Source organism: Miscanthus floridulus, chromosome 12 (genome assembly GCF_019320115.1).
Source record: "Miscanthus floridulus cultivar M001 chromosome 12, ASM1932011v1, whole genome shotgun sequence".
NCBI lineage: Eukaryota > Viridiplantae > Streptophyta > Magnoliopsida > Poales > Poaceae > Miscanthus > Miscanthus floridulus.
This window is the reverse complement of record NC_089591.1, coordinates 63,374,466-63,398,870: the sequence shown is the minus strand read 5'-3', so window position 1 is coordinate 63,398,870 and position 24,405 is coordinate 63,374,466. Positions and strand designations below refer to the sequence as shown.

The 24,405-nt window shown below is 47.5% G+C and overlaps 3 protein-coding genes across 9 annotated transcripts; all 3 read right to left on the bottom strand.

Moving 5' to 3' along the window:
* Window positions 1–481: 481 nt before the first annotated feature.
* On the bottom strand, window positions 482–19,040 carry LOC136496891 (chaperone protein dnaJ A6-like). Of its 7 annotated transcripts, XR_010769152.1 has the most exons (8): window positions 18,883–19,040; window positions 7,856–8,038; window positions 7,609–7,774; window positions 7,389–7,527; window positions 4,325–4,458; window positions 3,770–4,231; window positions 1,045–2,749; window positions 482–768 (listed from the first exon to the last, which is right to left on the bottom strand). XR_010769152.1 is itself a non-coding variant. In XM_066492664.1 (7 exons), the coding sequence occupies exons 2-7, from the start codon at window positions 8,003–8,005 to the stop codon at window positions 710–712; spliced, it is 1,110 nt and encodes a 369-aa protein (XP_066348761.1). In that variant the 5' UTR covers window positions 8,006–8,038; window positions 18,883–19,040; the 3' UTR covers window positions 483–709. The 7 variants fall into 7 exon arrangements, 6 of the variants coding, with proteins under 6 accessions (XP_066348761.1, XP_066348758.1, XP_066348759.1 ...); XM_066492664.1 differs by lacking the exon at window positions 1,045–2,749 and having other exon boundaries at window positions 483–768; XM_066492661.1 differs by lacking the exon at window positions 482–768 and having other exon boundaries at window positions 775–2,749.
* Window positions 19,041–21,159: 2,119 nt separating this feature from the next.
* On the bottom strand, window positions 21,160–23,260 carry LOC136498638 (probable transcription factor MYB58). The gene is made up of 3 exons (XM_066494525.1): window positions 22,996–23,260; window positions 22,335–22,587; window positions 21,160–22,161 (listed from the first exon to the last, which is right to left on the bottom strand). Exons 1-3 carry the CDS (start codon window positions 23,241–23,243, stop codon window positions 21,595–21,597), a joined length of 1,068 nt encoding a protein of 355 aa, XP_066350622.1. The 5' UTR covers window positions 23,244–23,260; the 3' UTR covers window positions 21,160–21,594.
* A 494-nt stretch (window positions 23,261–23,754) lies between these two features.
* LOC136497885 (uncharacterized) lies at window positions 23,755–24,328 on the bottom strand. The gene is made up of 2 exons (XM_066493766.1): window positions 24,105–24,328; window positions 23,755–24,003 (listed from the first exon to the last, which is right to left on the bottom strand). Exons 1-2 carry the CDS (start codon window positions 24,324–24,326, stop codon window positions 23,923–23,925), a joined length of 303 nt encoding a protein of 100 aa, XP_066349863.1. The 5' UTR covers window positions 24,327–24,328; the 3' UTR covers window positions 23,755–23,922.
* Between the last annotated feature and the right edge of the window lie 77 nt (window positions 24,329–24,405).

Below are 24,405 nucleotides of genomic sequence, written 5' to 3'. Positions count from 1 at the left end.
GGCAACGAGTGGCAAGAGAGGAGTCAATGGTGACGGAAGCAAACGGCGGATCTCCATTGGAATATGCACGCGCAGCTGGACACAAGAAAACTGCAGGAATTGTAGCAGCACATAGCCACATAGGATTTGTTTTGCAGTGGATGCGTGGCATGAGCCTAGAAGTTGTTCGGTTGGGATCCCAGCTAACTCAGGAATCAGGTAGGAAAATGTCAATAATGTTAAAAGGCAGTGAAAGTAACAGTTAACGAAACAGAAAGCCACGTACTATAACTACTGACTGCATCATGATCTAAGAGGTACCGGAACTTTGACTTCACGTCTTCATAGTTCAGAAAAAGGGAACACAGGGTGGTTATGTGGTTTCCATTATACGACGATCAACAGCAGCCAGCTCGTTTCTGGAATTCTGCCCAACCTTCACAGCGACTAGACTTCTCAGCTACGAACCACAAAATCAGATTACTGCATAAAAGCCTGCTGCTCAAGAACTTTATTGAATGTTTCACCGTATTTACATAGTCCAGTTTCAGATTCTCACATCTCAAACGCTGTTTCTTCTTTTTCGCAGTTTAGTTTTGCTGCTCCGACGGACAGTGTTTGTAATTATTTTTGTTTCCTTTTTATTCTACTAATAAAATCTCGGCAAAGCTTTTGCCGACCTTTCCAAAAAAAAAAACATCTCAAACGCTGACATGACAGTTTCAGATTCTCACATCTCAAATGCTGACATGCCAAGTCCCAGGCTCCCAGCAGCAGGCGACCAGCATTCTGTTGAACCAAAGATAGCACCCATGATAAGTTTAACAAACCATATATTCCCAACCAAGCCGTCATTATCACCATATGTTTACATACTTTGACCAGTACAAATGCCTAGCTGGCATCTGCTTGTCTATCCCTATATGACTGACAATTGATAGACTTGACAGTAGCTATAGATCTAGCATACATATTAACATCTAATTAAATAGCAAACCCTAAAACATGCTAGTGCGAGAAATAGAGAGAAAGAGAGAGAGAGAGAGAGGTTGCGGAGGTGCAAACCATCGGACGCCTTCGTAGAAGACGAGCTTGCCATGGGGTGCTTGTCGGTGGCGCGGTGAGGTCCGGCGGTGAAGTCACGGACGCAGTGACGGCGGTGCAGAGGCGGCGGTGGCCGGTGGCGGTCTTCCCGTCGCTGGCAACGCTCCCCCTCACTAGATCGGCTTAGGGTTTAGGGACTATAGGTGAGGCGTCTGGCGGCTCAGGTGATTCTAGTGCGTTGTGCCCCGGCCCCCACCTCCATTTTTATGACGTTGTGCAACGAGGACCCACCAACCATGGAGTGGTTGGACGCCCCTGATCAGGGCGCGGATCCAAGGGCCCAATTGGCCGTTGGTGGAGATCAATCTAACATTCTCCCCCTTATCTCACCTTATGACTTAAACTTAACTTACTTACTTTATCTTGTTCCTATTCCATCACAGATCAGTGCATAGAGCGTGCCTCATCGTCACGGTCAGTAGCAATTAGATTAAACAGTTACAATGCACCTCTCTGTTTTGAAACAAATTCTCAACTAGACCCTTATTGTCCAGGAATCATAGGCTTTCTCTTAAACCCATGTCGGCTAAGTGTTCTCTGAACACGCTGGGTGGTAAACCTTTTGTAAGCGGATCCGCGAGCATCTTTTCTATTCTTATATGCTCAAGTCTAATTATATGATCTCGGACTTTGTCTTTCACAACATAATACTTTATGTCAATGTGTTTGTCAGCACCACTTGACTTATTGTTGTGAGCATAACATACTGCTAGATTATTACCGCAGTATAACTTGAGCGGTTTATGTATGTCGTCTATCGCTTTCAACCCGGGCATGAATTTCTTCAGCCAATTCACCGCCCTGTGGTCTCGTAACATGCTACAAACTCGGCATAGATTGTGGACGATATAGTGACGGTTTGTTTTAAACTTTTCCACGATATAGCTCATCCTGCGAGAGTGAATATGTATCCTGACGTGGATTTTCTGTCATCTCCCGTATAATCAGAATCTGTATACCCCTCTATGTGCAGGGAATCAGATCTTCTGTACGTTAGTATGAGACCCTTCGTACCTTGTAGGCAACGCAAAACTTTCTTTACTAATTTCTAGTGTTCTATTCCTGAATTACTCTGATATTTGTCAAGTAACCCGGTAACAAATACTAAGTCAGAGCGAGTACACACTTGAGCATACTGTAAACTTTCGACAGCTGAACTATATGAAACCGCTTTCATTTGATCGATCTCATATTGGTTCCCGAGACATTGAAATTCCCTATATCTATCGCCCTTGACTATATGGGAGCAGGTGAAGACTTATATTTTGCATAGTGTATTTTTTAGAATTTTTTCTAAGTATGCCTTTTTGTAATAATCCTAAAACCCCATTTTCTCTATCTCGATGAATCTCTATTCCTAGGACGAACGAAGCTTCACCGAGATTCTTCATATCAAACTTTGAGGACAAGAACTTCTTTGTTTCTAGTAGTAAATTAACATCACTACTAGCGAGCAAGATATCATCCACATATAAGACTAGAAAAATGTATTTCTCATTCTTGACCTTTACATAAACGCAATTGTCCTCTACATTTTTTTGAAACCCAAACTTTCTTATTGTACTATCAAACTTCAAATACCATTGTCTTGAAGCTTGTTTTAATCCGTAAATTGATTTCTTCAGGCGGCATCCCATACGTTCTTTTTCTTCCACAACAAAACCTCCTTACATATGCATCACATCATAAAATGAAACTATATCAAATGGATGTGAAAAGTGTATTTTTAAATGGCTTTATTAATGAACTAGTCTATATTGATCAACCTCCCGGGTTTGAAAACCCTAGATATCATAATCATGTTTATAGGTTGTCCAAGGCATTATATAAGCTTAAGCAAGCCCCAAGAGCTTGGTATGAGCGTCTTCGGAATTTCCTCATTGAGAAGGGTTTCACCATTGGAAAGGTTGACACATACTATTCACCAAGAAGCTTGATGAATATATCTTCATTTGTAAGTGTATGTTGATGATATCATATTTAGATCATCAAATAAAAATTCTTGCAAAGAGTTTGGTGAATTGATGTCAAAGGAGTTCGAGATGTCAATGATTAAAGAGCTTACATTCTTTCTTGGTTTCAAGTCAAGCAAATGAGAGAAGTGATTTTCATCTCTCAAAAAAAGTATACCAAGGATCTTCTCAAGAGGTTTAATATGGATGAATGTAAGTCAATGAAGACACTAATGCCATCTAATGAACATCTCGACCTAGATGAGGGAGGTAAAATGGTGGATCAAACTCTCTACCGCTCTATGATTGGTAGCCTGTTATATTTAACCGTATCTAGGCCCGACATCATGTTTAGTGTGTATATGTGAGCTAGATTTCAAGCTAATCCTAAGCATTGGCCTTTGGTATCCCAAAGAGCTATATTTGAATTAGTTGGCTATTCCGATTCGGATTATGCCAGTTGCAAAGTTGATAGAAAAAACACATCCGGAGGGTGCTATTTGCTTGGTAGATCACTTGTGTCTTAGTCCTCCAAGAAATAAAATAGTGTGGCTTTGTCCACCGCCGAAGCGGAATACATTGTCGTGGGTGCTTGTTGTGCACAAGTACTTTACATGAAGCAAACTTAGCTAGACTATAGTGTTGTTCGAGAAAAGGTACCTCTTTTGTGTGACAATGAGAGTGCAGTAAAATTTGCTAATAATCTGGTTTGCTTGGTAGAAGTGGGAACATACCATGCTTAATAATTTCACCAGGATTGGACTTGATTAGAAGCTGCCTACCATCAAGATGGGTCAGAATGAACTGGAATCCACATAAAGCCTCTGTCAGAGAGATTGTGTGCTCGATGAACAGGTCATCATATTTCCTCTTGAATCTTGGGTGCTCTTTAACTTGCAAGACGAAAATAATGTCTCCTGACACTGTCAGGCTGCAACAACATGGACGGCATATTGCAATATTAATTGTGGCAAATGCAGTTATAAATAACTCAATGGATGTGTATACGTCCTGCATCTTATGGCTACAGGAAAGGGGGTGGATTGAGCTCACAGCTTGATCAGCTTCACCCTGGAACACAATCTTTTGGCCATGCTGCATTCCTTTCTCAATATGAACCTCAAGAACCTTCCTCTCCTGAACAACTTTGCTGGCTCTGCAGCTTGGGCACCTATCCCTTTCACTTATGATTTCACCTGATCAAGGATACATGATTACAATCACAAGAATGGCTCAAGCAAAACGCATTTTGCAGGAAGATACACACAAATGGAATAAGAGTAGCATACCTGACCCTCTACATTCAGGGCAAACAGTGTTCATCTGTTGGATCATGCCTAATCCTATCTGTCTTGTTATAGTCCTCATTCCTACACCATGACATCCGTAGCATGTTCCAGGTGCTCCAGACTTGGTTCCTTTCCTGGAAATAGGGAAAAGAAGCAACAAAAAATGTGAGACATCATTAGACTTGTAATGTAGAAGATCCTTGCTCTTCAGAGAGAAACAATAAAGTACAGTGTAAGATAATATTATTATGATACAACTTCAAAGGCCTAGCAAACTGTGGTTAAAATGAGTGAAATAAACAAGCTAGTTCTTACTGTCAGGTGGCTCGAACAGGATATTGACAGGATAATTCGGGTGGGCTTGATTTCATCACGGTTTAAAGGGGGGGCCGATAAGTTGGTTAGATTCACCTAAGGCCTTGTTTGGATGCCCATATATCCACCTCAATCCACATATGTTGGGGTGGTTTGTTATGGAATTTAGAGTTTAAATTCCACAACAAACCACCCAAACACACATGGATTGAGGTGGATACATAGATATCCAAACAAGGCCTAAGGTTCAGTGTAACATGTTTAAATTGACAGCATAGGACTACTGTACAGGGACGAACCAAACTGGCAGTGAAAACATGATTCAACAAAATATAAGCTCAATAGATGGAAGTCAGTTGGGCTTGGATGATAGGTAGTGAATAATCCATGGGACATGATGATTGATGCATGATTGTGGATTTTTATTGGGTTATTAGGTGCATCAGACTTGTTTACTTTTTAAATGGGAAATCCAATTTGGCTGTCCATTGGATTAGTTTTTTATAGAGCATAAATTTAAATAGAAAAGTTTTAGCAAATTTGTTTTTTTTAACATACGCTTGCAGACATCCACCTGAACAGGATTAACGCACTGTGGTATACAACTTAATACCTGCATTGGAACCAAGCATGTTTCCTTAGTGTTGAAAGAAATCCTTGTTGTACCAAACTGAAGTTTCCATAGTTGAAAATTGTGTCCCAATCATTCTTTTCATATTCTGAAGTTTCAAGAACAAAAGTAGTTCACTTAAAAAATTTAAAAGACCACCCTACGAAACCCTGTTCGCTTGATCGTATCAGCCATGCTTATCAGCCATGATACAGTGTTTTTCTCTCACAATAAAACAACATCAGCCGGCTTATAAGCCACAGAAACGATTAAGTGAACACAAGCATGTTGCCACCAGTAACTTCGTGGCTACACACAATCTGGATTACAAGGAAGGGATTCAAATGAAACAACCCACGTGGAATTTACAAGATGTGAACAGCCCACAGGATTGATATCAGAACACACATCTAAGTACAAGTAGGATCAATAAATAGCTGAAACGGATGTGTTGGTAAATGTGGAAAGAGTAAAACTGCCAAGACGCTGCAAATAATACACTTTAGAACAATTAAAACATTGACCATATCCAATGGTTATTGGTAAATTCGAAAGACGGCAGCTACGTCTCGAGCTCCGATTATCAGCACTAGAATCAGAGGACACATACTATACCTAAACCACATAGATGGACTGGGGAAGCCATTCCTATATGAGCTAGCATACCTAAAGGCTCTTTTGAAGTTCCAAGATATGACATAAGACATTATCACAAAAAAAGATTGTCCGTAAGACTTAACGATATAATAGCTCTATAGGACCAACGAAACACTGAAAAGCTGCACAGAAGCAAATAAATTTTTTTCTCAAACATGCAGGAGAATTGCATACCATTGCATTAATAGAAGAAGCAAATAGAGTCGGTAAACAATTTAGCAGCATGAATGTTGTTTAAATTCCTGTTGCTATAACCAGCAGTATAAGTGTTAAATTCCCAACACTGTATGTGGTCGTGAAAGATGTTCTGTATCTTTTGTGAATATATTAATTGAGCCCCCACTGCAACCAAAGCAGGACAAGAGAAAGCACAAGTGTGCAATGCCTTGTGCAAAACTACTAACATTGTGCAATGTACATGTTTCGGTCTAACAAAGCCAAGTTTTGATGATACAATCATCACAAATTCACATAACCAAAACAAGCCATAACGTTAATAGATGGAAGTTTATGGCTGCAGCATTATCTCATTTGGAATATGATGAGGACAAACTGTTGCACAGGAAGCATTCAGGGCATTCAGTAAATCAAGATGCAACATGATCACAAATGCAGTTTCAAGCCTCTGCTACTTTTACCAAATATGCCAGTGGTTGTATTGATTTGCATGCAACGACCAGTTCAACCCAAAAGCTTAAGCTGATAGGGAGAGGTAGAGCAATTCACTTATACTTAAACACCCCCCAACCCCCGTGGAGGCTCCCTCAGGCCTTAGACGTGGAGTAGGAGGCGAGCAACAATTATCTTATTTAATTGCGCTAGCCAAGATTCGAACTCGAGACCTTTAGTTTTGATACCATATTGAGTTGCATGTACTAACCAATTCAAACCGGAAGTTTAAGCTAATAGGAAGAGGTAGGCAATTCACTTATACTTAAACAGGTTGCAAATATCATCCTACAAGCCAACAAATAGTCCAGCACATGTGGACAAGTAGTTTACTTTAGTACCTTAGTGTGTATTTTGAAAAATTCTATTTATCATGAGTGCATGACAAACAGTATCCTGTTATACATGGTGACATCATCTTGAACAATGAATGGAATTTTAGCAGGTTAAATAAATATCACATTACCACAGAAATAGATGACCCAAAATTTCCATAACAACATGTTGACTTTTTTCGCAATTATGATTATAATCTAGGAGTTTCTCTGATTTCCACCAGATTCAATCAGATGAAAATAGGTTTCAGCAACTCAAATTTTCAGTAGATAGTGGACAACCTAACTTGAAACTGAACAAGAATTGATTGCACATAGTGGTACGACTATAGGTGTCCCTCTGTATCCCTTTATTCTTGCAAAATTTGGCATCTTAAGTACAGAAGGAGCTAAGTTCAAAATTAGTACATTCAACTTCAAATCAGCATATTCCAAAATTCAAACCATGTGGTGGTAAGTGTGGGCGGAGACGACTTACCCCTTGCATTTTGAGCAGAGAACATTCTGTGATAATGATAGTCTCTTGGTAGCCCCATTGTACACATCTTCTAAAGAAATATTCAATAAATGCACCACATCGTCACCACGTTTTTGCCTGCGTACCCTTGAGCTACTCCCTTTGAATCATATATCCTTGTGTAATTACAAAAATTCAGGGAAAAAGTATTGAGGAACTTAAGACATATAATTTGCATTACCCCCAAAGGCACCACCCCCAAAAAACTGCTCAAATATGTCAAACGGATTATGGTAATCACTGCCTCCTCCCATTCCCTCCTTGAGACCATCCTCCCCATATTGATCATATATCTCCCTCTTTTCTGGGTCACTAAGCACCTCATAAGCTTGAGATAATTCTCTAAACTGTCCTATCCATGAAACAAAAATCGTCAGAACAACTAAACAGTCCAAATTCAAGCAAGTAAGCACTGTGTATCTTCATACCTTTTCTGGGTCTCCACCCTTGTCAGGGTGGCTCTTTATAGCAGCCTTCCGGTATGCCTTTTTAAGCTCATCCTGGCTTGCAGTATTGGAGACGCCAAGGACCTCATAGTACTTGGTGTTGTTGCTCCTCCTTGGAGCACACCCAAACATGTCTTTCAACCAGAGGACAATCTCCCTGCAATTCTGGAAAAAAAAAACTCAACTGAATCAACTAAAGAAAAGTAGCCTAAAAATTCACCAATTCAAACAATCATTTTTATAGCAGAACTTGAAAGATGAACAATTTTATGATCTGCTGCAACATCAGTTTAGTATCATAAATGTGGACGCTTTATAAGCATTCACGAACAAATAAAAGATTTGTAAGCAGGGGCGGACCCAGTATGGAAATAAAGACATGCACCAGAACTCAAGCTATGGACCAAAATTAAGACATCATACATACAAACCCCCTAAATTTGTGCAACTACAAAATCGAGCAAGCAGAACCAATTAAGAAGTGAAACTAGATTGCGCAGTATAACCATGGATCCCCATGTCATGATAAAAGTCTGTAAGAGGTCAAAGAACACCTCCTTTGCACATCAAGAATCGATCATAAAGGAATTGTTAAATTGCCACAGTTATACACAAACTCCCACACCAATCATTAAGACTGCTTCCGCTATTGTTTTCATTTAAAAAATTGAACTATCCTTATCCCAGAAAACCACACAGCATCACAAGATGTGTACTTATACCACTATGGCAACAAGACCTCCAGGCAAGAAACCTTACTAGACATCACAAAGGCCAAATCTTTCAACGAGGATGTATAATCTGCAGATGAGGAAAGGCATAACACGGACTTTGGAGAGCTCAGAGGGAGAGTTCCATGCAATTTAGGGTTCACAAGCTGCTCCTCCAGCGGCATCTTGATGTCCTTCACTGCCTGCACCACCAGTGTTGCCCTCCGCAGACTCTTGCCATGAAGAGAGACAAAGGCGATACCTTGGGGGGAGGAGCAGATTGTGTACAAGGAATATGGCAGATTTTCCAATTCAAAGAGGTTCAGAAAATAAAATAAAGTTTGTTAAATTCGGTATTCTACTTAAAGACCCTTCTACTCTTTTTCCCTTCTTATAAGGTCAAAGATAAATACATCCTTATATTTACCCTTTGCTTTTGGCTTGTTACTCTAATAACTTAACATTTGTCTTAGCTTTTGTACATTTCAAATGCTATTGTCAGTAGTTAGCCTAGTGTTGATGTTTTTCATTTACCTACTATAGCTATTTACTATTCACTGTCATGTAAGGTTTCAGGTTCCTTGGCAACCAAGTTGATCATGGTGCCTTGGCAACCAAGTAGGAATCATAACATCTGCTTTATGCAGTTAGAATATGCTAAGGAGTAGGTACACCACTTGCTTATATATGCAGTGGTTAGCATCTTCTTGTATCTAAGTCATTTTTGCAATACAATCCAAGCGGCCTGTTGGCCAAGCTGCCCTCTGGCAGCCAACAATTGGTATCTAGAGCCGGTTGAGAGATAGGGAAAAGTATGGCCACCTCCGCAGAGAGAGCAGCAGCAGCCGCCGCCGCCGCCGAGCAGCGGGCGCAGCGTCTGGCCGCGGCAGAGGCCGCAGCCGCACAGGCGCAGTAGGCCGCGGAGGCCGCAGCAGCAGCAGCTCGGAACGCGGCCGCCACGGCCGCGGCTCTGCGTCGAGAGTTGGTGGAGGAGGATCCGCGCGATCGCCGCCCGTTTCTGTGGAGGAGTCCGGAGCGCGAGCGCAGGTAGACGCGGTCGCCTGATCGGGATCAGGATCGCCGCCGCGGACGGGCCAGGGGCCGCTCGCCGGTGATCCAGACCGTGTACAAGGACTCTGGCGCAAGTTCCACCTGGCCAATGCTCACCAAGACAAACTATCATGAGTGGGCCTCGATCATGAAGCTGAAGCTCCAGGCGCGGCAACTCTGGGATGCGATCGAGTACCAAGACCTGCCATACCATGAGGACAGGCGCACGGTGGAGGCGATCATCGCCGCCGTGCCACAGGAGATGCAGATGCCGCTGTCTGAGAAGGGATCAGCCAAGGAGGCCTGGGACTCCATCGCCGCCGCACGGATCGGAGTCGATCGGGTGCGCCGCGCCACGCTCCAGCGACTCCGCAGCGACTGGGAGAAGCTCGCCTTCCGTCCGGGTGAGCAGATCGAGGACTTCACCCTTTGCTTGATGGACCTGAAGCAGCAACTTCTTCTCCACGGCAACAACGACATCGATGAAGAGCGCGCGGTGGAGAGGCTCCTGCGCGCCGTGCCGCCGAAGTACGCTCAGCTCCGGATCACCATCGAGACGCTTCTGGACTTCCAGGACCTCATCATCGAGGAGGTGTCTGGGCGCTTGAAGACGATGGACGACATGGAGGCGTTGGACGCGGAACCGGCTGCCATCGGTGGACTGCTGCTGACGAGGGAGCAGTGGCGTGCCAAGGAGAAGGAGGCGGCTGCCGCTTCTGCGTCGGGCAAGGAACCGCGACGTCGTCCACGCGGCGGCAAGAAGCAGCGCGGGAAGGGAAATCGCGGCGGAGGAGACAGAGGCGGTGGCGATGATCGCGGGGTGAACGACGACACCTGCCTCAACTGTGGTGATCGCGGCCACTGGGCACGCGACTGCCGCCAGCCGCGCCGTGGTGGTGGTGACCGCGGCGGCGGCGGTGGCAACCACCGCGGAGGAGGCAACCGCGTTGGAGGTGATCGAGGTGGACGGCGCGGTGGAGGGCGAGGCGGTGCTGCGCACGTCGCAGAAGCAGAGGACGATGATGGTGCTCTGTTTTTCGCCCACGGCTCCCTCGAGCTCGACGAGAAGAACGAAGTCGTCTGCTCCAAGGCCACGGTCTCCCTTGACATCAACGAGCCGCGCGCGCGTGTCTTCCTCAACACCAGCGCCAACGAGGAGGCGCTCGACGGATGGTACCTCGACAGCGGGGCCACGCATCACATGACCGGCCGCCGGGAGCTCTTCGCCGAGCTCGACACCATGGCGCGCGGCACGGTGCGTTTCGGCGACTCGTCTCGAGTGGAAATCAAGGGGACCGGCTCCATCGTCTTCCAGGCCAAGAACGGAGAGCAGTGCGTCCTCCATGGCGTCTTCTACATCCCAGCGCACCGGAACTCGATTATGAGTTTGGGGCAGCTCGACGAAGGAGGCTCCAGGGTGGAAATTGATCATGGAGTGCTCCGCATCTGGGACCGGCGTGGTCGTCTTCTCGCCAAGGTACATCGCGGGCCCAGTCGGCTATACATCCTGCACTTGGAGGCCGCGTAGCCGGTATGTCTTGCTGCCAGGAAGGAGGACGAGTCATGGAAGATGGAAGTATCAGGGCTGATCACATATCCACCACTGATCAGCTGGCTGACATTCTAACCAAGTCTCTTGGAAGATCAAAATTTGAAGAGATGAGGGGAAGAATTGGGCTCAAGCAGATCACTTCCAAGGACCACAAGGCTAAAGGGGAGAATTGTCAGTAGTTAGCCTAGTGTTGATGTTTTTCATTTACCTACTATAGCTATTTACTATTCACTGTCATGTAAGGTTTCAGGTTCCTTGGCAACCAAGTTGATCATGGTGCCTTGGCAACCAAGTAGGAATCATAGCATCTGCTTTATGCAGTTAGAATATGCTAAGGAGTAGGTACACCACTTGCTTATATATGCAGTGGTTAGCATCTTCTTGTATCTAAGTCATTTTTGCAATACAATCCAAGCGGCCTGTTGGCCAAGCTGCCCTCTGGCAGCCAACAATTGGTATCTAGAGCCGGTTGAGAGATAGGGAAAAGTATGGCCACCTCCGCAGAGAGAGCAGCAGCAGCCGCCGCCGCCGCCGAGCAGCGGGCGCAGCGTCTGGCCGCGGCAGAGGCCGCAGCCGCACAGGCGCAGTAGGCCGCGGAGGCCGCAGCAGCAGCAGCTCGGAACGCGGCCGCCACGGCCGCGGCTCTGCGTCGAGAGTTGGTGGAGGAGGATCCGCGCGATCGCCGCCCGTTTCTGTGGAGGAGTCCGGAGCGCGAGCGCAGGTAGACGCGGTCGCCTGATCGGGATCAGGATCGCCGCCGCGGACGGGCCAGGGGCCGCTCGCCGGTGATCCAGACCGTGTACAAGGACTCTGGCGCAAGTTCCACCTGGCCAATGCTCACCAAGACAAACTATCATGAGTGGGCCTCGATCATGAAGCTGAAGCTCCAGGCGCGGCAACTCTGGGATGCGATCGAGTACCAAGACCTGCCATACCATGAGGACAGGCGCACGGTGGAGGCGATCATCGCCGCCGTGCCACAGGAGATGCAGATGCCGCTGTCTGAGAAGGGATCAGCCAAGGAGGCCTGGGACTCCATCGCCGCCGCACGGATCGGAGTCGATCGGGTGCGCCGCGCCACGCTCCAGCGACTCCGCAGCGACTGGGAGAAGCTCGCCTTCCGTCCGGGTGAGCAGATCGAGGACTTCACCCTTTGCTTGATGGACCTGAAGCAGCAACTTCTTCTCCACGGCAACAACGACATCGATGAAGAGCGCGCGGTGGAGAGGCTCCTGCGCGCCGTGCCGCCGAAGTACGCTCAGCTCCGGATCACCATCGAGACGCTTCTGGACTTCCAGGACCTCATCATCGAGGAGGTGTCTGGGCGCTTGAAGACGGTGGACGACATGGAGGCGTTGGACGCGGAACCGGCTGCCATCGGTGGACTGCTGCTGACGAGGGAGCAGTGGCGTGCCAAGGAGAAGGAGGCGGCTGCCGCTTCTGCGTCGGGCAAGGAACCGCGACGTCGTCCACGCGGCGGCAAGAAGCAGCGCGGGAAGGGAAATCGCGGCGGAGGAGACAGAGGCGGTGGCGATGATCGCGGGGTGAACGACGACACCTGCCTCAACTGTGGTGATCGCGGCCACTGGGCACGCGACTGCCGCCAGCCGCGCCGTGGTGGTGGTGACCGCGGCGGCGGCGGTGGCAACCACCGCGGAGGAGGCAACCGCGTTGGAGGTGATCGAGGTGGACGGCGCGGTGGAGGGCGAGGCGGTGCTGCGCACGTCGCAGAAGCAGAGGACGATGATGGTGCTCTGTTTTTCGCCCACGGCTCCCTCGAGCTCGACGAGAAGAACGAAGTCGTCTGCTCCAAGGCCACGGTCTCCCTTGACATCAACGAGCCGCGCGCGCGTGTCTTCCTCAACACCAGCGCCAACGAGGAGGCGCTCGACGGATGGTACCTCGACAGCGGGGCCACGCATCACATGACCGGCCGCCGGGAGCTCTTCGCCGAGCTCGACACCATGGCGCGCGGCACGGTGCGTTTCGGCGACTCGTCTCGAGTGGAAATCAAGGGGACCGGCTCCATCGTCTTCCAGGCCAAGAACGGAGAGCAGTGCGTCCTCCATGGCGTCTTCTACATCCCAGCGCACCGGAACTCGATTATGAGTTTGGGGCAGCTCGACGAAGGAGGCTCCAGGGTGGAAATTGATCATGGAGTGCTCCGCATCTGGGACCGGCGTGGTCGTCTTCTCGCCAAGGTACATCGCGGGCCCAGTCGGCTATACATCCTGCACTTGGAGGCCGCGTAGCCGGTATGTCTTGCTGCCAGGAAGGAGGACGAGTCATGGAAGATGGAAGTATCAGGGCTGATCACATATCCACCACTGATCAGCTGGCTGACATTCTAACCAAGTCTCTTGGAAGATCAAAATTTGAAGAGATGAGGGGAAGAATTGGGCTCAAGCAGATCACTTCCAAGGACCACAAGGCTAAAGGGGAGAATTGTCAGTAGTTAGCCTAGTGTTGATGTTTTTCATTTACCTACTATAGCTATTTACTATTCACTGTCATGTAAGGTTTCAGGTTCCTTGGCAACCAAGTTGATCATGGTGCCTTGGCAACCAAGTAGGAATCATAGCATCTGCTTTATGCAGTTAGAATATGCTAAGGAGTAGGTACACCACTTGCTTATATATGCAGTGGTTAGCATCTTCTTGTATCTAAGTCATTTTTGCAATACAATCCAAGCGGCCTGTTGGCCAAGCTGCCCTCTGGCAGCCAACAATTGGTATCTAGAGCCGGTTGAGAGATAGGGAAAAGTATGGCCACCTCCGCAGAGAGAGCAGCAGCAGCCGCCGCCGCCGCCGAGCAGCGGGCGCAGCGTCTGGCCGCGGCAGAGGCCGCAGCCGCACAGGCGCAGTAGGCCGCGGAGGCCGCCGCAGCAGCAGCTCGGAATGCGGCCGCCACGGCCGCGGCTCTGCGTCGAGAGTTGGTGGAGGAGGATCCGCGCGATCGCCGCCCGTTTCTGTGGAGGAGTCCGGAGCGCGAGCGCAGGTAGACGCGGTCGCCTGATCGGGATCAGGATCGCCGCCGCGGACGGGCCAGGGGCCGCTCGCCGGTGATCCAGACCGTGTACAAGGACTCTGGCGCAAGTTCCACCTGGCCAATGCTCACCAAGACAAACTATCATGAGTGGGCCTCGATCATGAAGCTGAAGCTCCAGGCGCGGCAACTCTGGGATGCGATCGAGTACCAAGACCTGCCATACCATGAGGACAGGCGCACGGTGGAGGCGATCATCGCCGCCGTGCCACAGGAGATGCAGATGCCGCTGTCTGAGAAGGGATCAGCCAAGGAGGCCTGGGACTCCATCGCCGCCGCACGGATCGGAGTCGATCGGGTGCGCCGCGCCACGCTCCAGCGACTCCGCAGCGACTGGGAGAAGCTCGCCTTCCGTCCGGGTGAGCAGATCGAGGACTTCACCCTTTGCTTGATGGACCTGAAGCAGCAACTTCTTCTCCACGGCAACAACGACATCGATGAAGAGCGCGCGGTGGAGAGGCTCCTGCGCGCCGTGCCGCCGAAGTACGCTCAGCTCCGGATCACCATCGAGACGCTTCTGGACTTCCAGGACCTCATCATCGAGGAGGTGTCTGGGCGCTTGAAGACGGTGGACGACATGGAGGCGTTGGACGCGGAACCGGCTGCCATCGGTGGACTGCTGCTGACGAGGGAGCAGTGGCGTGCCAAGGAGAAGGAGGCGGCTGCCGCTTCTGCGTCGGGCAAGGAACCGCGACGTCGTCCACGCGGCGGCAAGAAGCAGCGCGGGAAGGGAAATCGCGGCGGAGGAGACAGAGGCGGTGGCGATGATCGCGGGGTGAACGACGACACCTGCCTCAACTGTGGTGATCGCGGCCACTGGGCACGCGACTGCCGCCAGCCGCGCCGTGGTGGTGGTGACCGCGGCGGCGGCGGTGGCAACCACCGCGGAGGAGGCAACCGCGTTGGAGGTGATCGAGGTGGACGGCGCGGTGGAGGGCGAGGCGGTGCTGCGCACGTCGCAGAAGCAGAGGACGATGATGGTGCTCTGTTTTTCGCCCACGGCTCCCTCGAGCTCGACGAGAAGAACGAAGTCGTCTGCTCCAAGGCCACGGTCTCCCTTGACATCAACGAGCCGCGCGCGCGTGTCTTCCTCAACACCAGCGCCAACGAGGAGGCGCTCGACGGATGGTACCTCGACAGCGGGGCCACGCATCACATGACCGGCCGCCGGGAGCTCTTCGCCGAGCTCGACACCATGGCGCGCGGCACGGTGCGTTTCGGCGACTCGTCTCGAGTGGAAATCAAGGGGACCGGCTCCATCGTCTTCCAGGCCAAGAACGGAGAGCAGTGCGTCCTCCATGGCGTCTTCTACATCCCAGCGCACCGGAACTCGATTATGAGTTTGGGGCAGCTCGACGAAGGAGGCTCCAGGGTGGAAATTGATCATGGAGTGCTCCGCATCTGGGACCGGCGTGGTCGTCTTCTCGCCAAGGTACATCGCGGGCCCAGTCGGCTATACATCCTGCACTTGGAGGCCGCGTAGCCGGTATGTCTTGCTGCCAGGAAGGAGGACGAGTCATGGAAGATGGAAGTATCAGGGCTGATCACATATCCACCACTGATCAGCTGGCTGACATTCTAACCAAGTCTCTTGGAAGATCAAAATTTGAAGAGATGAGGGGAAGAATTGGGCTCAAGCAGATCACTTCCAAGGACCACAAGGCTAAAGGGGAGAATTGTCAGTAGTTAGCCTAGTGTTGATGTTTTTCATTTACCTACTATAGCTATTTACTATTCACTGTCATGTAAGGTTTCAGGTTCCTTGGCAACCAAGTTGATCATGGTGCCTTGGCAACCAAGTAGGAATCATAGCATCTGCTTTATGCAGTTAGAATATGCTAAGGAGTAGGTACACCACTTGCTTATATATGCAGTGGTTAGCATCTTCTTGTATCTAAGTCATTTTTGCAATACAATCCAAGCGGCCTGTTGGCCAAGCTGCCCTCTGGCAGCCAACAGCTATGTGGTTCTGTGCATATTCTTTTTCGATAATATATGGTGTTTAGGTTATTTAGGTATTTACAGTTGTCTTTGGTTTGGTGTAAGAAATAGATGGTTCGCTTTGCTGTGTGAATGAAATTTGTCTCTGATTTTGGATGTTATATCATTGAATGCATATGAAAACTGTACTAGCTTTCAAGTATGGATTAGCGGTGATAGGATTGAATTCTTAGATTATGTAAAGTGTACTATGATAATGCTTATCCATGTGTTTTTACGTATAATGAACTAATTAAACCTGTGAATTGTTTGTCATTGATGGTCTTGGAGAAAAGAAATGAGTATCTTTTTTGTATGTGTTCTTTAGTAAGTTGGTCCTTGTGAGCTGTAAGTCTGTAACCTGCTCTAGAAGTTTTGTTTTACGATTCAACTTACTGTGTGCACTCAACTTTGTCTAGCGCTTGAGTCATTTGGGTTGTCTTCAGTACGACAAAATTGGGGGTGGGGGTTCGCTTTTGGTGTGACTAGATGAGTGAAGTTGTGCTATCGCCAGTTCAGTTATGGTTATGTTTGATATATGCAATGATAATTTACTCCAAAGATATACTAGAGCATTTTTACTGTAGTTCATGTAATATTTTAGTTATAAGTTTCTCTTTTACATATGATCTCTGAATGCATTAGGAAAAGCAGGTCCCTAGCACATATGGCCTTCTCCCCAGAAGCTACTAAATACAAAATACTTTGCATTACAAGATGGAACTGAAAAGAAATGGCGTTTACCATGTCAAATCAAAGAAGAGAGGTGAAAGATACCATAGCAATGTGTCTCCCCAGGATATAAGTTAAAAATGGATGTGATATGTTCATATGTTTATGATCAGTAAGCAAGAGCATATTGAATATGGAGAAGAAAAGCAGTGCTAATTGGAAGACTGCTAGCTTGTTTGGGATGCACAATCTAAATTGGTCCAACATAATACCGATGGGAAGCAGCTCTCCTGCGTGTTTGAGAAAAAAAATACAATGGGAATAAATTTAATTTATATCAGGAAGAATTTCATATAATCACAAATGTCAAGATAATAGCATTAAACAAGGGCTTATGGGTTAGTAAAATAGTAGTCTACAGCGGAGTTAGAGAATCACTCCTTTATAAACAAAAAAAAAAAGAGGCAAGAAAACTACATCTGTGTATTAGAATCATTCAGTGCCACATTTATCTCGTGATTTCCACATTTGTATTAAGTGCCAAGCACCAATATTCTCAAATAGGTTGGTCGCTTACTACCTAATGAAGAAAGGAAGATATATTATTGCATCACAATTTATGATAGACAGAAGACAGATTACAGAAAACCTCATCCACTCATGCTATCATAAGCAACTGGCGACTGGAGCTTGAAACAACTCAGTGCCAATTACTTTTGAGATATTACGTAAAATGAATAGGAAGTGGTGAAATGGACGTTATAGATGAGAAACATAATTACCTTACGTAACTCAGAAAGGGCATTCACCTTTCGTTCTGGATCTAACAGATCAAGGATAAGAGATTCAACAAGTCCCACTTCTTGAGGACTAGGATAGTAGGATACACGAGGATCAAGACTGTCTAGTGAGAAAGCATATGCAACAGTCATATAAATTGCCTCTACAAGAATGGAACACAGAACCAGTGGGTGATAGGTTTAAATAGCTGTAGCGATAGATGTCGTGCACGAAATAACACTAGAGAACTTTGCATGTTACTTCGCTGGAATCCAAAACCACATATGGACACTATCTACCCCCACTGCAATTTCATAGGACAAGTGTCCATCGTGCTATCAACTTGCACTTTAATGAGCTGTGTGGACACTGTATCAGTTGTAAAGAAAACTAAAGCCCTCAAATATCACAAAAGGGTGCCCCATAAGTCTAAATCTAACCCGTCGTATCTGGCCATGAGTCATTCAGAGGATAAGGATTAGGCATTCTGTGTCATTGCGTGTGAATACCTCAACAAGCCGACACCATTTATGTGCGATTATGCATAGAGCAAAGTTGTATTTCCCTCTTACTAAACAATGGCTACGAACCCTCTTATGACCTTTTTTATTTTCTGTCTCTTTTTACGTTCCTTAAACTCTGCTTTTGTTTCGTACTATCTTTTTTCATCTATTTATAACATACATAAGCAGTAGGGGGAAACTCCTGTTGATCCCTCAAAAAATAAACATTTATGTGCGACTAATGGAACCAGCTTAGGCAATTGATAATGTTCACACTCACATTTCTAGCTGACTCTCATTGATGTTACGCGGATGCATGTCTATTTTACCCGATTGCAGTTCAGTGAATTCTTCCCTTATATGGTGTATTGTTCAACCTGCTCATAATAAATTGCAATTGAGACGAGGGTGATTTTTTTATCGAGGATTGTAACACTGTGTTTTCGAAAAAAGGGGCAAAAAGTTCAGTTGCTCCTAAGAAATATGGAAACATCACAGCCTGGTACATTGGTGAAATATCAACATGTGATTTGATAATTTTGACCCACTCACAGCACAGGAACAAGACACAAAACACTGGTGCACATACACCCGATAGTTTTTGCGAAACAAAATCAAAATTAGTAGCCATAACACATGAATATACCAGTAATTTGGTCAGATCCGATTTGGGTGCTCGGTTTCGAAAAGCAGGAAGGAAGAGGACGGGCAGGATACCTGGCGGGTGCCAATCGCTGGCCAAGCGCCCGGTGAAGACCTAGCGAAGGGCGCCCCTGCCCTGCTCGCCGACTCGTCGCCGCGAGGAAAGAACAACCATGAGACATGGGAGGAAGGACGAGGAGGGGAAGTGAACGCAAACACGCTCGGGTCGTCGGTCCGTGTACTAGTGTTGATGGCAAGCGCATGCCTGATATTTTTTCCATATCGATGGCTAGATGATTTCTTTTTTTTGAAAAAAATTGCAAATATGCCATCAGCCAATGTCCTCTTTATTATTTTAGAACGGGATTTTATATACTTTGTCCGTCTCCTTAAATAAGAGCACATTTCGCTTATTGAAAAGTTAATTTTTATAAATTTAACTAAACATATACAAAAAATACTAATACTCATGATATGTAATAAGCTTTATTACATTAATCGTGAAATATACATTCATAAATAAATTTATTTAAAGATACAAATACCAAATATTATTTTCTATATAACTAGTTAAATTTAAAAGAGTTGGACCCCTCAAGGAATGAGATGTGAATTTGTTTTCGAAAAGAGAAAATACACCATAATCGTGGTTTTCATCGTACTGTAATCACTTTCTTGTTGGAACATGTTTTTCACATCGTTCAGTTTTTTTGTTGATATAAATTGGCCCTATAATCTGTTTATGATAGATATCATGTACATTAAGAGTAAGTATGGTCAAGGGCTATAGGTGGATTGTGTATACTAAGGTGGAAGAGAGAGGATAAATGTATTGTAAGTTTACAGCCAGATTATGCACAGGAACCAAGACATTTTTTTAGAGAAACAAATGGGCCATAGACGAGCTGATAGATTGGTTGTAAGTGTGCATTCGGCCAACAACAGACTGTATTATTAGTCTTGCTCTAACAAGAAAGACTTATGACCATGAAGTAGCTGAGAAGCCGCAAAATGAAAACAAATTGTTTCTTGAGCAAGTAGAAGTGCTAGAAATGTTTAGGACTAATTTAGAAGAGGAGATAAGCCCAAGGATGAAAAGCGCCTTATAAAAAACTAAGTGGCTAATTAAAATGATAGTATATTCATGGATTGTCTTTTATGGGAAAGGCCTGAAATCCCAAGAGAATTGAGTAGTTTCCAAAGTAGTCCTCAAGTAGAAGTGCAGGCACTGCAAGGTGCATTCTCTATTACTACTAACATCTTTAGCTAAAGAACTATTTCGACCATGGTTTGAAATATCTCAGCCTTCAACAATCTTGTGATCAGTGTTGTTTATTTTCTATTTCTCATTCTTAACTATAGATGTATACCGCATACATCAAATATTTAAATATGATGACATAAGCCTCTCACTATACTTTAGCACATTGCATTTTTCTCATAGGATTCCTTTCAGGTGTCCCCTACAAGCAACACAGTCATCAAGTTTCCAGGAGTTACTGTTGCGGATAGATACAATGTAATGATCAAACATGGTAGAACACAATCTAATTTAAGAGAAAGTTGTCATTAATACTTTCGATTTGTTGATGCAATAAAGCGTGAAACCTTTTCTCTAAAAAAAAATCAGAAGTCAAATATCAAATTATTATACAAACTTCAACTATTTCTGAACCAATAGAGTATGCTACCTTAGTTTCCTACAGGTTTAGCACCTTTTACTCAAAGTTTCCTGCAGAATTAGCATAACAATGGTCGTTTAGGGAAATAAGAAGTGTATGTTTTGTACATGGAAATAAGAAATGTATCTTTTGTGCATGAATGTGCAGCCATGTTTCAGTGCAATAAAAACTATGAAGATGATGAGCCGCCCAAGGAGATTAGTATAGTATCACCGATGGTTGTGCTTGGGGTGGCATGGCATGAAGAAGGCGAAGTTGCACAAAGCACGAGAGAGCTGACCCAACTCCCACCTCTAATGTAGGTAGCATAATACCCTAGGGGTTTCATATGGATTTTTCTATAGGATTCCAATCCTCTAGAATTTCTCCATTTTTCATTTGTTCCGAAGGAGGCGTAAGATGTGTCAACATCCCGAACAATTTGTATTTGTCATTAGAGACAGTCAAGACTGTTGTACAATGAGAAGTCAAAATTGCACATTATTGAGTCATATTATGGTCCTTTTATATGATGGTCCTTTTCACTTAGTCATGACTCATGTGAGCCGCCGCACGTGTCACCTCTACAGTAAACAAATGGAAGCCAACCCCGTCAATTTTAGATCAAGAATTCATGAACAGCAAACTTCATTTCCTTGTGACAAACTTTTCTTCTTCAGAGTCCGGAAACTATAGTGCAGTAAGTATATTGCCCAATAAAAACCATCTGGCCCCCAAATGGCACTAACACTGTTACATAGTACTTACATGCTAAACTTCTTGCATCTCTGATACCGATCTTAATCTTACAGCATACTAAGCTTTACATACATCACAGGCATGTGATTAATACTTAATGCATCTTGCAACTATGGTTACAAGCATTGCAGTTTCCATGTCCAACGCAAAGCTCAAATTTCAAGCATTGCAAAGTTAAGTTGCCTGCAATCTCAGGCTACAACTTTCAATAGCCACTAGTAGCCTAGTACTGGTTAGCAGCGTCAGAACAGGCAAATGCCCAACCAGCCTCAATGGCAAGTTTGGCAACTACGGCACTCGTGATAAGAAAGGTCAATCTCAAAATCCAGAGCTCGTCGCAGGCGGTGACAGTGGCGGGGGCGGCTGATCAAGGGAGTCGAACATGTCCGGCGGCAGGTCGTCGAAGAAGTTGTCGGGCGCCGCGTCCGGAAGCTCGGACTTGACGCCGCCGTGCGGGTACTCCGTGCCGAAGAACGGGAGCATCATTGGAGCGGGTTGCGTCACCGGCAGCAGCTCCTGGTAGGCGAGATGGTCCATAGCGCCGGCATTGGCGAACCCAGGAGCCATGTTCCAGCCCGCCGCCGGTAGCCCTGGGAAGTCGAGCAGAGGGCACGGAGGCTGGTCCAACGGCAGCAGTGGTGGCAGTGCGGCAGCGTTTGACGACGAGCACGCGTGGGTGTCGGAGGCCAGCGGCAGTGCTCCGTCGAAACTGACAAGCCCGGAGCCTGCCCAATCGTACGGGGCTAGTGCAGCACTCTGCACGTCCATGAATGGTGTCAGGGTCCTGAATAGGTGTTGCTGCGCTGCATGGGTGGACACCGGAGGAGCTGCCCTCCAATGGAACTTTCTGCGCGTCCATGAATGGTATTGCTGCTCTGCATGGGTGAACATCAGAGGAGCTGCCCTCCAATGGAACTTGATCCAGGCAGGGAACCTGACGACGCATCAGGGATTCATGTTAAAAAAGAGAATTGCATCAAATTCAAACTGCAAACTATAACTTCTCTGAAAAATCATATCAGTGAATAGCGAGGGACAAGACTTGTAAAACAAGTAGCTAAGAAAGAGGAGCGGGCAATGTGTGTTGCAAACTTGCGAGGGCTTTACCACGGTGGCGGGTCGCAACTCCAGAGAGGAGGCAACAGGCGCCTGCGCCCTGGCGCTCCTGCTCCTGCTGGACCGGCCGCGGAGAGGTGTTCCCAGCAGCCTGGCGAACCGCTTCTGGCGGGTGCTCCAGAAGTTCTTGACGTCGTTGTCCGTCCTGCCCGCCAAGTAGGTGGAGATCCTCGCCCACTTGTTCCCGAACTGCGCCTGCAGCTCCAGCACCACCCGCTCCTCCTCTGCAGAGAACTTGCAGCCACTGTTGCAAGGCGCCCGATCACCATGGTGAATTCGTGATGAACCGTGCACGTACAAATGCAGAACACAACAAATCAAGCGCAGTGCCGAGAAGAGAATACGAGGGGTGGGAGGAATGGTTCGGGATCAGTGCAGCCTAAACCTAAGCAAAACGAAATTCTGACAACTAGAATCGCATTGATTATCGCCCTGTTCGGCTGGCTAGAAAAATGGCTCATGCTGATGCAGATTTTGATATGTTGGGAAAGAAAAATACGGTTATTTCACTAAAACGGTACGGCTGATAAGTTCAAGCAAACAGGGCAACAATGCAAATGCAGTTAAGAATTCACAGTGCACTCAAACTAAGCAAAGCGAAGGAGAAGTGAATCAGAGGGGAGAAAACAAAGGGAGAGAGGTTTGCGCGTACGTCTTGAGGTCTGGCCTGAGCTTGTTCACCCAGCGGAGGCGGCAGGACTTGCCGGTGCGCGGTAGGAAGCCTTTGGATCGAATGGAGCTCCAGTTCCGGGGCCCGTGCACGCGCACGTGCTCCAGCAGCACCGCGTCCTCCTCCGCCGTCCAGTGCCCCTTCCGCACCGCCTCGCCCCCGCCCGCCGCCGCGTCCCTCCTGCCGCTGCCTCCGCCCCGCCGGCGGGCTCCGCCAGATGCTCGAGCCATTGCCTCCACGCTAAGCGATCTCGCAGGCAGTAGAAGTGTTGCGGGAGAGCGCTGTCTGCGTCGTCGTGCTCCTTATGGGGCCCGGGCGGGGGCGAGCGAGTGGCGCACGTGGCGCTGTGGGGGGCGTCCGGCTGGGATCCGACGGACGGGTTTGATTCCCAAGGGGCGCCGCCAGCGTCGATGGAGCGGGCGCACGAACGCGGGTGGTTAACCGCTCGTCCCACCCCCACGAGTCCACGACCTCCGATTTCCGCGGCCCAAGGCACTCCGTGTCTAGCCTCCGACACATGGTGCGGGAAATAAAACATTTTGTTTTGTTGTTGCAACCTGGCAAAAATCCAGGCGTTCTGTTGCCGTCCGATCAGGAACTTACGACTTGCCATCCTTCCAACCCAACCGATGTTCGGTAAAAGTCGATTTCAGCTGGTTTGCATTTTTTTTCACCAAAAAAGAAAATCAAGCAAAGGATGCAAAGTAACTTCGGAGTATGTGCTCTATGGGAACAAGGTGATCAAAATAAGCTTGTGATACAATACAAGGTACAACAGTGAGATCTTGGCCCGTTCGCTCGGGTGAAATTGACTAAAAAAACACTAGCTGAATTATTGCGAGAGAAAAATAATGTTCCGAATAAGCCGGATTATAAGGTAAGCCCTGCATTCTGCATTCATTCCGCTGGTCAGTCACTACCTCCCGCCCGGCGAGGAGGAGCTCCCATCCACCGCCGGATGCTCGCGCCCACGCCCTTCATCTCCTCCACCTGCAGATACACACATCACATCACACGCACCAGATCAGCCAAAATTCGAGCAGCAAAATCGTTCGCCGCACGGGAGCGGAAGCTTCGATTAGACGCCTCACCGATCCGACGCCCGCGGCAAGCACCCCAGCGGCGGCGGCGGTGGCGCCGGCGCCGACGAAGAGGGAGGCGATGGCGAATGCCTTGAACGGCATCGCCACCGTCGCCCCGCCCCTGCCCCGTCGGAACCACGCGACCCCGGCCGCGGCCTGGGCCGCGCTCGCCGCCGCCCACCACGGCCACCTCTTGGCCTGCCCGCCGCCGCCGCCGCCTCGGTCGTCCATCCACGCCTCCGTCACTAGGGTATTCGGGGTTCAGCTGCGGGAGTGGCACCCTATACAAGCCCGAAACTGACCGACACGT

What these genes read in the sequence shown, in the direction of transcription:
- LOC136496891 (XM_066492661.1), bottom strand. Translation starts at nt 8,005, where the DNA reads ATGTTTGGGTGTGCTCCAAGGAGGAGCAACAACACCAAGTACTATGAG. An exon ending in AGGGTGGAGACCCAGAAAAG is followed by an intron (nt 7,775 to 7,855) that starts GTATGAAGATAC and finishes TGGATAGGACAG; the next exon opens with TTTAGAGAATTATCTCAAGC. An exon ending in TGGGGGTGGTGCCTTTGGGG is followed by an intron (nt 7,528 to 7,608) that starts GTAATGCAAATT and finishes TATGATTCAAAG; the next exon opens with GGAGTAGCTCAAGGGTACGC.
- LOC136498638 (XM_066494525.1), bottom strand. Translation starts at nt 23,243, where the DNA reads ATGGCTCGAGCATCTGGCGGAGCCCGCCGGCGGGGCGGAGGCAGCGGC. An exon ending in CTCAGGCCAGACCTCAAGAC is followed by an intron (nt 22,588 to 22,995) that starts GTACGCGCAAAC and finishes GCCTTGCAACAG; the next exon opens with TGGCTGCAAGTTCTCTGCAG. An exon ending in AGTTGCGACCCGCCACCGTG is followed by an intron (nt 22,162 to 22,334) that starts GTAAAGCCCTCG and finishes ATGCGTCGTCAG; the next exon opens with GTTCCCTGCCTGGATCAAGT.
- LOC136497885 (XM_066493766.1), bottom strand. Translation starts at nt 24,326, where the DNA reads ATGGACGACCGAGGCGGCGGCGGCGGCGGGCAGGCCAAGAGGTGGCCG. An exon ending in TTGCCGCGGGCGTCGGATCG is followed by an intron (nt 24,004 to 24,104) that starts GTGAGGCGTCTA and finishes GTGTATCTGCAG; the next exon opens with GTGGAGGAGATGAAGGGCGT.